This window comes from Neoarius graeffei, chromosome 7 (assembly GCF_027579695.1).
Source record: "Neoarius graeffei isolate fNeoGra1 chromosome 7, fNeoGra1.pri, whole genome shotgun sequence".
NCBI classification, from domain to species: domain Eukaryota; kingdom Metazoa; phylum Chordata; class Actinopteri; order Siluriformes; family Ariidae; genus Neoarius; species Neoarius graeffei.
Genome location: NC_083575.1, coordinates 39,647,610 through 39,661,200, shown reverse-complemented (window position 1 = coordinate 39,661,200; position 13,591 = coordinate 39,647,610). Strand labels below are relative to the sequence as shown.

General features: G+C 41.3%; 1 protein-coding gene across 2 annotated transcripts in view; it reads left to right on the top strand.

The window, feature by feature from the left end:
- Positions 1-13,591, top strand: part of camkmt (calmodulin-lysine N-methyltransferase) — a 246,140-nt gene that overhangs the window by 193,939 nt on the left and 38,610 nt on the right. For both annotated transcript variants that reach the window (XR_009655047.1, XM_060925612.1), the window contains exons 4-6: positions 2,869-2,929; positions 7,775-7,829; positions 9,360-9,423. Coding sequence is in view for 1 of the 2 variants with exons in the window: in XM_060925612.1 (XP_060781595.1) it covers positions 2,869-2,929; positions 7,775-7,829; positions 9,360-9,423 (180 nt within the window). In the remaining variant the exon portion in view is untranslated. The remainder of the gene's footprint in view (positions 1-2,868; positions 2,930-7,774; positions 7,830-9,359; positions 9,424-13,591) is intronic.

The window sequence follows — 13,591 nt, the reverse complement described above, 5'->3', positions numbered from 1 at the left end:
CGCCTTTTGGGTTTTCAGCGCGTCTTTCTCGTTAAATCTTACACTTTTAGCGACGCAAACCTCGCGGCCATGTTTGTGTACAAACTGTCAGTCACTCACTAACGTGGAAGTTTTACATCTCCAGCGTGTCTCTTTTCCAGTTTTTTGATGTCCGTTGGTCCATTTTTCTCTTGTAAATATGTGTGAAGAATATATAACGACGTTTTGGTAGCCTTTCGGGTGTTCAGTGCATCTTTAGTTTCAGTTTTCAGTTTATTTATTTAGTGCTTAAACTGAGCACTGGATTAGCCTCGTCTTCTCGCTCGCCCGTCCGACAAAGAAATGATTGTGCGCATGCGTAGCAGAAAAATGTTGTCATTGGATCTTCACATGAGCTCCAATGTATGACGTCGTGTTGTCTTGACAACATGCAATATTATAACAATATTGCATGCTCATTCTCCATTGGGGAGAGTGGTGTAATGCATGGAGGATAAGCGATATGATAATATTGCATGCCATCAATAAACTCACTAGGAAGGGAATAGAATACATGTTTTTATGCCTCCGCCACCGTAAGGTGCAGGAGGCATTATGTTTTCGGGTTGTCCGTCCATGCATGCATACGTGCGTGTGTCCGTCCGTCCTGAAACCTTGTGAACACAATATCTCCAAGGCAAATGAAAGGAATTTCACCAAACTTTTCACCATTTGTGCATTTGGGGACAAAGATAAACTGATTAGATTTTGAGATCAAAAGGTTTAAAGTCAAGGTCACTGTGAGGTCAAATCTCTGTCCGAAAACCTTGTGAACACAATATCTCCAAGGCTAATACAAGTAATTTCACCAGGTCAAGATTACTGTGAGGTCAAATGTCCATCCCCAAATCACAACTTAAAGGATAAGGCAACTTTTGTACAAAATCATCACAAATAGCTAGATAAATATATAAAGTAATCGATCATGGAATTTATAGAGAAAGAACAGACCGCATAACAGTATCTTTTTTAACTTTTAATAATATGGGCTTGCGCTGAGCTCAGCGAAGATGCGTTCCGCCATATTGATCTACTGCGTGACGTCATGCGGCCCACCACTGAAAAGAACTCTTCAGTGCTTCATGGTAATAAGGTAAAAAACCAGTACAATCGCTTCTTCAAAGTTTCACCAAATGGTTTTATTTATGCAACTTAAAGCTCATAATACTGTATAACTTTGGTTGAGTAAAAACACGGAGCAAAAACATGGCTGAATCCTGAATGACTCCGATTTGGATTTGTCCTACCAAGCCTACTGCGCATGCGTGAAGCGGCTCGGCTCGGTTTTCCCTTTCGGGCACTCTCGTTTTCTGTTAGAATTTGGTAAAGAAAAAAAATATATATATTATTTACCAGCTTACCGGGTCCATGAACATAAATCTGACAGCTGACAAGGTCGGGATATAAACGAATCGAATACAAGCCACCCGCCGGGACTCCTAATCACAGTGATCTGCTTGTAAACACTGTTTTCATGGGCACAGTGATGTCACAGATCAGAGGGAGGCGCATTAACGAAAGATTCTGATTGGTTTATAGTTGCCCACAATCTCAAAATGGCTGACTCCTCCAACTTTGACTCCTCTGTGTCAATTCATGATTTCAAAGTTAAAAATATTTTTTCATGTTCGATATATAATGGAAAAAATTAACGGAATTGATTACGTATATGTTTTTCTCCTATTACACACCTGGTTTTGTACAAAAGTTGCCTTTTCCTTTAATAAGGCGTGTAGTCTACCAGGTGGAGGCATCCCCATCGACGTTGTTGGCGTCGAGTTCTACCTTTTTTTATGTTTTTTATGCCTCCGCCACCATAAGGTGCAGGATGCATTGCGTTTTCGGGTTGTCCATCTGTCCCTGCATCCGTGCGTGCGTGCATCCGTCCGTCCCGAAACCTTGTGAACACGATATCTCAAAGACTAATGAAAGGAATTTCACCAAACTTTCACCATTTGGGAACAAACATGAACTGATTAGATTTTGAGATCAAAAGGTCTAAGGTCAAGGTCACTGTGAGGTCAAATGTCTGTCCGAAAACTTCGTGAACACAATATCTCCAAGGCTGATACAAGTAATTTCACCAGGTCAAGATTACTGTGAGGTCAAATGTCCATCCCCAAATCACAACTTAATAAGGCGTGTAGTCTACCAGGCGGAGGCATCCCCATCGACGCCGTTGGTGTCGAGTTCTTTATTCCATGGAAAAAGTGGCCTGTATGTATAATTATATTATATTACAGTTACTGACTCTAGCTTGCTAATTGCTCTACAGTTTTTCACACCAGCTCTTGCCTCATCCATTAATGGAAATGGACCACTAGTCAGACCACCACTGATCAGATATTGTTTGGGTTGTGGAATGTAGGTGTAAGCTGCGCGTAATGAAGTAGCAAACATACACTAGTTTCTTTGCCGTTGTCATACAGTTCCATGTGCCGTGACATGAGAATTTTCAAGAGCAACTATATTTACAGTTCGGAATCACGTGAGCTGTATATCATCTTGCAGGTCTCTCATTATATTATGAAAATGCAGAAATTGCGAACAGCGTTGAAAAGTAAAATCCTCACACCATGGCAGACGCATCATTCTAGGATGGTATTGTCGTTCTCGATGTGAAGGACTTCCTGGAGTGGAAATGTACGTGTTCATTTACTGGAATGAATTTGCATTCCATTTACAGTATGTTGATCTGATGAGCTGGTTGTGTTGTCATCGTATCTACTCCTGGTCTGGTTGTGTCAGAGCAGAGCAAACTTGTCTTTTGCCACTCAGTGTTTCCATGTTTGGTCTCTTACCTGTTTCTGTTTCTCTCTTTCTTCCCCTCGCTTCTCTTTTCTCTCTCAGGTGTTTGGCCCTCTGAAGAGGTGATGGCCTACTACTGTCTGAAGAATCGGCATATGTTTACGTGAGTGTCTTAACCTTCCCACTTGCTTTCCTCCCTCCACATCCCCCCCACCCCCTGCCTCCTCCCCTCTGGCTCAGCCCATTTGACAGAGATGCGAGGAACACTTTTTGATCTGCACTCAAGGCAAGCCTTTGATTTCCTGTTTTTACATTCAAGAGGCAGAGGAGGGGAAGAGAGGCTTATCGATCACCCAGCCTCAAGCTGAAGGTCAACTGGGCATACAGCACAGAGTGCTGAGCCCTTTCACTGCTCCGTGTGTGTGTGTGTGTGTGTGTGTGTGTGTGTGTGTGGGCTCTTAAGGCAGAGCCCATAATACCATGTAAAAACTCAGTTGATACATTTGCTGCTCTTTTACTTCATGACTCCCCTAATATCTCGCAGTGAGTGTGTGAGATGTTTGTGAAGATTCTCAGTCATCCAGGTACCGTACATAGTAATCTGTGGTTGGTAGAAGGGAGCAACTGGACTTGCTTGATGATTCTTGAAAACGTTTCACCTCTCATCCGAAAGGCTTCCTCAGTTCTGTCTGTCTAATAGGGAGTATCAGGTATTTATCCTCTCATGGATCATCATAGAATCCGAATCAGAATTCTGATGGCTGCATTGTAGGTGACTGATAAAAGATGTCACCTTTAGGTGATACGTTTTCAAGAATCATCAAGCAAGTCCAGTTGCTCTCTTCTACTAACCACAGATTACTATGTACCTGGATGACTGAGAATCTTCACAGACATGTTTCTACGCACTTTGGGATGAGTTCCCTTCGACTGGTACGGGAGTATGAGAGGACTTCCAGAAAACTGGCAGACATTTTAGCCAGAGAGGATCGTTCATTTTTGTCAACCTGGAACGACCATCACTGAACAGAGGTGGGTGTCTAAGGCTACATCCACACGACAACGGCAACGAGATTAAAAATATATATATATCGCGTCCACATGGGCAACGGATCAGTAAAATATCAGGTACATATGGCAACACGACGCTTGCTGAAAACGATGCAATACACATGCCGCACCTCTAGGTGCGCTGTAAGACTTCATATTAGCCACAAAGTCAGAAAAATCTGTTCGTAAAATTACGTTATAATGACCAAATACAATGAAAAGTATTTTTCCAGTCTCACCTGTGAAAGGTAATCCCATGTGATCTCGTTTGGACGGTAAACCTCTTGGTACAGTTAAACGCAGCACATGAATGAGGCATCTTTATTCTCCGCTTTGACCCATCCAATATGGCGGTGAGGATGACGCATGATTCTATGCGGAAGGCGGCGTCTTTAATGGTCCGGAATAAATTGAATGCTACACGTTGATGGATTAATTTGTTCTTCTACGCCCTTTTTGAGGAATGTATTGTAGGACTTAAACCAACATCTGAAGAGGTGAGATCGCTCCTTTTTTCCCCTATTTTTGCTGGCGGGATTGACTCTGCCCTAAGGGCTATTCTCTCTCTCTCTCTCTCTCTCTCTCTCTCTCTCACTTTGCACCATTACACAATAAATATTCACAGTGAAAATATTTTGTAAGCGCGTTTCATGAACCAAGTTATAGGATTTGTTGACAACTCGCATCGAGTTCGTTACACTTCTACCCGGCGTGAAGCACATGTGGTTGTGACGTCATCGTAAACAAATCCGTTCTACTCATCCAGATGACTTCACAATGGCGCCGTTGCCAGATCTTTCCACTCTGGAACCCGTTCTCAAAAGATTTAGTTTTGGGGCACCCAAAATGCCGGTGCCGTGTGGACACCAGGCCGAAACGATAAACAATGATATCAGATTCACCTGAATCCGTTGCCGTGTGGACAGGGCCTAAGACATCTTTTATCAGCCACCTACAATGCAGCCATCAGAATTCTGATTGGGATTCTATGATGATCCATGAGAGGATAAATACCTGATACTCCTTATTAGTCAGACAGAACTGAGGAAGCCTTTCGGATGAGAGGTGAAACATTTTCAAGAATCATCAAGCAAGTCCAGTTGCTGTCTTCTACCAACCACAGAGTGTGTGAGATCAACCAGATCTTTCATCTTGGCACTACCTGGTGGAGCTCTTCTGAAGCACTCCCCATAAAAACAGAGTGAGCAGATTATGAAGCAGAGCAGAAGAGACAGAAAGAGACATTTATTTAAAAAAAAAAAACCAGCCAAGTTACGGCATGCTTCCATTTCTCCACTCAATCGCTGCAGTTTATGCTTCTTTCTCTCCACTCGCCCACTATACAGCCAAATAGCTACCTGTCACTGGCTTTTTGTCCCTGGTGCAGCTCATATGAGCAGCTTTGTGCACATTAAATTTTTAATTGCACTTCTTGCAACAATCTGCCTTTTATCCTCTTTTCCGAGTCTTGCCAAGTTTATATATTACACAGCGAAGACAAGTGAGACGCACAGCACAGTCTGACTGTCATTCTGCAGTCGGATGTATGTATATATGTGTGTGTATAGCTGTGTAAAGCACAAAAAGCTAGATATAAAGTGCATCGTAACTGATGTTGGTAATATACATGCCTTCGGAAATAATAGTCCTTACTCATCAAAGGTGTACAATCAGATCGAACTGAAAAAGTGGCTAGTAGAAACAGGCATAACTTTTAAGAGTCAGTAAAGACATGCAACCTGGTCTCCGTCTCAATGCAACAAAATCAGCATTGACCACAATGGAAACCAGTTCTTTGTTTATATATAATATCCATATAATACACCTCTGATTTATCTGATTTCAATGTTGTAGTCGAGTCACTAAACCTCAAGTTTGAGTCCAGTCTCGAGTCCCCAGTGTTCAAGTCCAAGTTGTTAAAGAAAATTTTGAGTCGAGTCCAAGAACAAGACTCCAACCGCACCATTTGACGGTGGCTGTTGCTGCTTTTATGTGAAACCGTCTCTGCTACTGTGTTGGACTAACGTTACTGCTCGACTGCCCCATTTTAGTGAATAGGCTACAGATAAAAAGCTTATTCATCGCTCAGCAAGCCCCGCCCACTATCAACAGAGCAAATAACATGAGAGGGTTAACACTAGCTAGTTCATCACTCAGCAAGCCCAGCTATCAACAGAGCAATGAACATAGCGTGTCACTCACTTCTCTGGGTGGAGTCTTTCCAAATGACGATTGAAGTTCGAGGTTGTCCCCGTCGTCTCCTCGATAGTTCTTCTACATATGGAACACATAGCAGTGGATTTTTTTTTTTTTCCCACTGCACGAGAAGCAGGGCTTTGAACCGGTTCAAGGAACGAAAACGAAAACTGGGAACTTTTTCTATTTCACATGGAACAGAAACGAAACCAGAAACTTTATTATTTTTTATGTTCCGGAACAGAAACGCTTATTAAAAATAATGGTAACCGGTTAATACCAGTTTTTATTTCGTTCCTCAAAGTTTCCGTAGCCTACAAATAAAAAAAGTCATTCTTCTCCTGCGCAAGTTTCTATGACCCGCTGGGGTTCACTTCCTGTGTGACGTTCGCTGACTGAATGGAGAGAGCGGGAGGGTGGACTACTATCACGTCTCCACATCTTAAATAAGAGGTAAATATTGCAGTCTATCGTTATTCGAAAACGTCAATTTCAAACACGATATCAATATATTTGTCCACGGTAATGAGAGGCTCGCGAACATTAAATGACGTTAACCTCTGTTAGCCTATCAATGCATAGGGCCTGACTAGCCTTTGGTAACACACTAAACGAATTATCTTTCATTTTTGGCACTTTTTCTGTTTGTGTAGATGGGAAGACATACTGAGAATCCAAATCGCCAACATTTGAAATAATAATTGTTTTGAATTATTTCTTGTCTTATTTAATGAAGGTTGTAATAGAATTAGCCTACATTTGGCTTAAGCTGGATGAGACAGAGACATAATTTTATAGCCATTTGTTAAACAGCTGACAGGGAACGTAATTAACCGTTCCGGGAATGAAATTTTTTTGTTCTAACCGGTTCGGGAACGTCTATTTAATGGTGGAACCCAAAACCGGAAACGTTAAAATTCCGTTTCTGTTCGGAACGAACCAATAGGAAAAAAATTCTGGTTCAAAGCCCTGACGAGAAGTCTGTATAAGCAAAGCAGACAATCCTAGGGGCGTTCTCTCCAGGCATTTTAGCACCGTTAACATTAGTTTGTTCCTGAACATGACGTATGAACAGGTGAATGTGCATTCTCTTGCATAAAATTAGTATAAAAATTAATGTAGATATAAATATCTTACGCCAAATTATTATGGCATGTTAGAAAAAATAAGGATAAAATTCTGATTTTCTCCAGTTTACGAGTCCGAATGCACTTAATGCACGAGTCCAAGTCATCAGTGCTCGAGTCCAAGTCAAGTCACGAGTCCTGGACTCAAGTACTGCAAGCTTGTCTGATTTACACTGGACATCTTTGTAATGTTGTTATTATTATTATTATTATTACTGATGGCATTGAAAATATTGATAATAAGGTTGATGATTTAACTGCAAGGCATATTTAGTTAAAATGGTAGATGATTTACACGCCTCTACCCAGACATTTGATCACATAGAAAGAACAAAAATGGAACTGATAAATACCCAAGTTGTTACTGAAAATAGTATATGCTTCATTTATGTTCAGATTTGATCATATGCAACATGTAATTATTTAGACCAGTTCCTGAGAGACAGAGAGAGAATCAATGAGCCCAGTGGAATTGCATTCCAGTCAATGGCACCCCCCTACAGAGAGTTATTGCACCATTAATTAGAGTTATTGTAAATGCTCAATAGTCACATTCTCTCTCTCTCTCTCTCTCTCTCTCTCTCTCTCTCTCTCTCTCTCTCTCTCTCTCTCTCTGTGCTGTCTCTCTTTTACAGGGGTTCCTCTGTGTGTGAATTAGGTGGAGGGATGACATGTCTTGCTGGGCTCATGGTAAGTGAAAGATGTTTGATGCGCAGGCACACACACAAAACCCAATCACAGGCAAATGGGCGATTTCAGCTTGGATACCCAAACACAGGCACATTGTAAGGATCGTGAAATGAGTTCAAATGCACTGGCATTTTCGCCTCATCAACCGCAGCGCAATGGACTGATTCCACATGAGCATTACACACAAGCATGCACACACACACATGCATATGCATAACCACACGCATGTCCTTGGAGGGAGGGTGAGTGGGGGCCTACGGATGGTTCTCCAGAGCAAGATGCTATAGAGCTGATCGAGCTTGTCTTCATAAGACCTGCCTCTGTTTGTCCTGACCACTCAATACCCCTGAACTGTGACATTAGACAGCACCACTGGAAAGACTTCACTCCTCCGTGTCCTGTGCTTCCTTTTCATCCCTCAGTTGTCTGCTCTTCATTCCATATGCCATGTTCCTTTCGTGTGGCTGGTTCCGAGCCCTTGGGCCTTGGTGCCTGTGTGGCCAGCTGCTGGTGCATAATTCTTTGACATGCTTCTCAGTGTGAGACACAGAGAGAGAGAGAGAGAGAGAGAGAGAGCAAAATTTCCAAGGAAACATCTGGATGCAGTATTTTTCTGCTCTTGTCTAGTTCAGATTTACAGTGAAGGCCACACTCAAAATGCATGCTAGTAGATGTTTTTGAGCTTGTGACTGCTTGTTGCACAGCCCATTATGTGACCTTTTACTGGCATTTGAAGGATCTGTGATTTCCGTAGTGTGATCTCACTCATCTCTCTCTGTCTCTCACACATAGAATACACATAGCACTACACATAAAAAAAAATCTAGATTTACTTTGATATCCCAAGAAAGTCTGCAATATTAAAAATATATATATATATCACATCTTTCCACAAACACACACACCGTCAAATCCACCTGACCCCACCCCTGGACACAATTCCTCTTCAAACACCCATCCTTCTGATAAAGACGTCCACTAGGATGAAAGTACATTACGGATAAAAAAAAAATACACGGTAACAAAGAAAGGGGAAAAGACTGCAAGAACAAAAGCAGAGGCAGCGCAGTGCAAAGTTATATGAAGGGCATCAGGCAGGCCTGGCGAGCCGAGTGCGGAGTGACAGTGGAGCGCGATGGCCCCACCTGATAAACACCACGCTGCAAATGAAAGGCTCGGTGCTCGCCATCATCTCCTGTCACAATGCAATTACCCAACAGAGTGATAGCAAGATAGAGGGCTCCCAGCCACGGGGAATGATAAAAGTATTGACTGATTTGATTGAATGATTAAAATAATGCAGACGTAAAATGAAAAAACGGGCCAAGAGACAGAAGAGGAGGGATGAGCGGAGATGGAGGGAGAGAGAACAGGGGAGGGAGAGACACAGAAAGAGTGTTCTCCATGCAGCGAAGGGGATTTTAGAATGCCAAGGGGTGTGTATCTGTATGTATAAGGGGAGTGTTTTGTTTTGTGTTTTGTTGTGTTTCAATTCCTTAGTTTTCATCTCTCTCTTTATCCCCCCCCCAGATTGCCGTTTGTGCTGATGTGAAGGAAGTGCTGCTATCTGATGGGAATGAGAAGGCCATCGAGAGTATCCTCCTTGTACTAAGCAATCTCTGTGTATTTGAGTGAGTGGGTGCATGCGTGATTGTGGGGATGTTTCAATTTTCTGTTATCATGCACCTGTTTTATTTAGAAAATGCAAAAGCACTGAGCCCAGACAGAAAGTGTTGGTGTGTATTGTTTAGTGTAGGGAGGCTCTCACAACTTGTTCAGTTGGGAGGGGCAGGATGCTTAGTGTCTGCTACCTTTACATCATCATAGTTGTCTCTTTTTACTTTTCGAGATGTTTTGTCTTTGTTCATATGCAGATATTTACACTCTCTGCAATTAGGTTGACATCACATGCTCTCTTCATGTATGTGCCTTGAGCATGTGGCCAATCATGTACGTAGTCATGCACACTAAAGGCCACTGCTGTTTGTGTGGACTCACCTGCTCATTTTTCCCCATTAGCCTCCAGTTTAATTTACAAAGGTATAGTTTTGGTACCAGCTCAAGCATGGTAGGAGCACTGGCACTCTTGGATAAGGCTAGCAGGACTGATTGGTTATGTCTGATATCTTATCTCATCTCATTATCTGTAGCCGCTTTATCCTGTTCTACAGGGTCGCGGGCAAGCTGGAGCCTATCCCAGCTGACTACGAGCGAAAGGCGGGGTACACCCTGGACAAGTCGCCAGGTCATCACAGGGCTGACACATAGACACAGACAACCATTCACACTCACATTCACACCTACGGTCAATTTAGAGTCGCCAGTTAACCTAACCTGCATGTCTTTGGACTGTGGGGGAAACCGGAGCACCCGGAGGAAACCCACGCGGGCACGGGGAGAACATGCAAACTCCACACAGAAAGGCCCTCGCCGGCCACGGGGCTCGAACCCGGACCTTCTTGCTGTGAGGCGACAGCGCTAACCACTACACCACCGTGCCACCTATGTCTGATATCATTCACACAAATACATATTTAACAGTTTTTCCACAAAATCGAGTTGTACATGAGCTGATAGCCAATGAGGTGCATAGCGCCGAGTCGTCTAGAAGCCATGTACGGCGAGATTGAGAGGAATAACTGGGTTTTTTTCTATCCACATTCACTGGATTTTGAGAGAGTATTTTTATTTGTATTTTTTGCAAATTTGATAAATAAAAACTTTATACAAAACATCCGACAAAATAATTTCCGCTTAGAATGTAAACAAACCAGCGAAATGACAATAGCAATTTGCGAAAAATGCTATAATAATAATTCTTGAAAAATTAAAATGATATCAAATACTTTTATTCCATATTTTGTTACTTTTTTTGTATTTTTGGGGGGTTTTGTTTTCTAGTAGAGTTTTATTTCGTCCTCCGTTGGTTCAGCAACATGCTCCGCCATTTTGTTTTTTCTCTACTCATGGTATATGAGCTGACAGTCTAGTAGTGGGGTAGCCAATCAGAGCATGCGCTTACTCATATCCAGTGAACGTGGATAGAAAAAAAGAGTGTGCGCGCATGTATGTATGTGTAATGTAATATATATATATATATATATATATATATATATATATATATATATATATATATATATAGGTCCGTCTCAGAAACTGGTCTCTCACTTGGGACATTTATGGTCAAAAAATAAATTTTCTAATTTTACTTTTTTTGCATTTACCCAACACTCAATGTTTCTTTTGTCATGTTTAATAAGAATAAAGATAGCATCTTGCTTTATCTGGCCTCCACTGTGGAAAAATTTTTTGATTACAATTCAAATGTTTTTGTAAAATTGATTTTCATATAAAATAACTACATCATGAATTAAAGCCCCTCCTTCACAGATGAGTGAAAATATTGAATAAATTTCCTCTTTTTGATTGCTTGGGCTAAAAATGCCAAGTTATGATGACTGAATTGATTATTCACTTAAATATGAATAATATGATACATTTTGGGTATTTGATGTGACGAAATAGGGGACAATAGAAAAATCAAGAACACACCGGAAAGATGAGAATAACGGCGGTGGTAAAAGAACAGCGACTTCACTGGCTGAAGGTCGCGCGGGTCTCTGCTGCGGCGCGCGAGCAACGGGACATCACTATCGCACCGGATGGAGCGGGGACGGGGCAAAATGACTGGCCGTAGAGTCTATCAAAAGTTCGATCTAAATTGACCATGGTTGCAAAATATTGGCCAAAAATACGCAAACACTACGAAATATGAAAGTAAGATGAAAAAGAAACATTCTATTGCCTTATACTGCAAGACTAAAACAAAATAAAACTGTCAAAACTCTCCTTTTCAGTGATAACGTCCGAACAGATCACTCGCGTAACAGAAAGACCGCAAATGGAAGCACGATCAACTTCTAACTGTCAGAGTGGGAAATTCCATTCTACACGTGCAGATTGTTAATGTGTGTCCTTCCCCGCACACAAATAACACGCTACGGTAAAAAATAGACCACAACTCATTTTATAGCTCAGAAATTCATACAAGACCAGCTACCATCGTAACATATTCTGTAAGAAACATATTCTATACCTAACTTTCAGCTTTCGTTTTAAAAAAACTAAATCGCAGATTTATAATTAAATTTTTATATGGCGTAGTGATTTTAAGTTACTACTTTTGGTGAGGTCGTGACCTTGACCCTGAGGCTTTCTGTTTAAATCAAAGCACACGATCGTATTGGTTTCGGGTCTGCAGAAAATGGAGTAACAACGGTGATCAAATATTTTGCATGATGTTTTATTACGGTTATGATTATTCTGTGAGCGCACCAATCCTTAGGTGTATAAAGTTACAACTTAAAATACAATTAGTGATAACTGTAGACTTTTCAGTGGACTACAACCTTTTTAAGGGAATGCGATGTAGTCAACCATTTATCATGTCCCAGATCAAGCCGCCATTTTTCCACAAATTTGCAGAATTTTTGCCAAATTCTGAATATTCACATCAAAGATTTAGTTTTATCTGTATTATTTCTTTCATCATTTTATTTCAAATTAAAACCAACATCACCATTCAAAACCGTATAGTTTATTGACTGTGAGTATATTTAGTGGGGCACCCCCACAGTACCCAGTTTCTGAGACAGACCCATATATAAAATGTGTGTGAGAGAAAGAGAGAGAGAGGTTTGCTGGCACTTATTTTCCACTATGCGCAACTGTTTACGTTTAATTTATAAGAGATGATTTTTTACATTACTGGTTCGCCAAACAACTGATCAGACAAAAGAACCACATTAATCCACTCATTTCTTAGGTTTTTTTTTTCCCCTCCACAATGGTATCACAGCACACTGAAATTATGATTATTTTGCTTTTACAGTCAACGCTGTGACAACTCTACTTGTCTCTTAAGTTAGAAAATTAACTAGAACTAAAAGCCCAATCCTGTTTGGGCCAGTTCTATTTCTTCCGATTTCTCATCCTCCTCTCCCATCATTCTTCCTCCCATCATTCTTCCTCCCATGGTCCACAAAAAAGCAGCAGCAACCAAGACGACGGCAAATACGTCAAAATTACAGTGTTCGTTAGTACAAAAGCCAGTGCTGTGATGACAGTGAGTCTTTATTGAATCTCTATGCTTGGCAAACAATAGCAGTGACACGAAATCGCACACAATTCTCCATTGAGAGGAGAGATTTGTTTAAAAGAAAGGAGTCCAAATGGAGGGGAAGGGTGCTGAGATGGATAATCAGAAAAGACATGCTTGCAACAGTCAGAGCCCATGCCTAAGCCATTTCTCTTATAGCGAGTGAAAAGGCTGCCGGTGGGTTGATAGAGCATTAATTGGCAGCGCTTTGTGCAGGAGATGTTTCTGCCATAATAGAGCACTGATAGATCTGATGATATGATTGGAGCCAGAACAACGCCGCTTGTCCCTGGAGCATAAAAATAACATTCTCCTGTGTACATTCTATGGCTCTTTTTTCAGAAGGCAGAAATTGAGGGGAGCCAAACAGATCAGATAGCAGTTCTTTTAGCGCATAATAGGCTGGTGAAGCGATTCCTCAATCTGTGCCAATCCAAACTGTGTCAAAGTCAGACAGTTTGATATGACAGTCTTCAGAAACCTCCATTAAGTGAAATGTTTATAATTACTTAAAGCTACTGGCAATACAATTAAATTGTAGGCATATACACTACCGGTCAAAAGTTTGGACACACCTTCTAATTAAATGTTGGGTTTTTTTCTT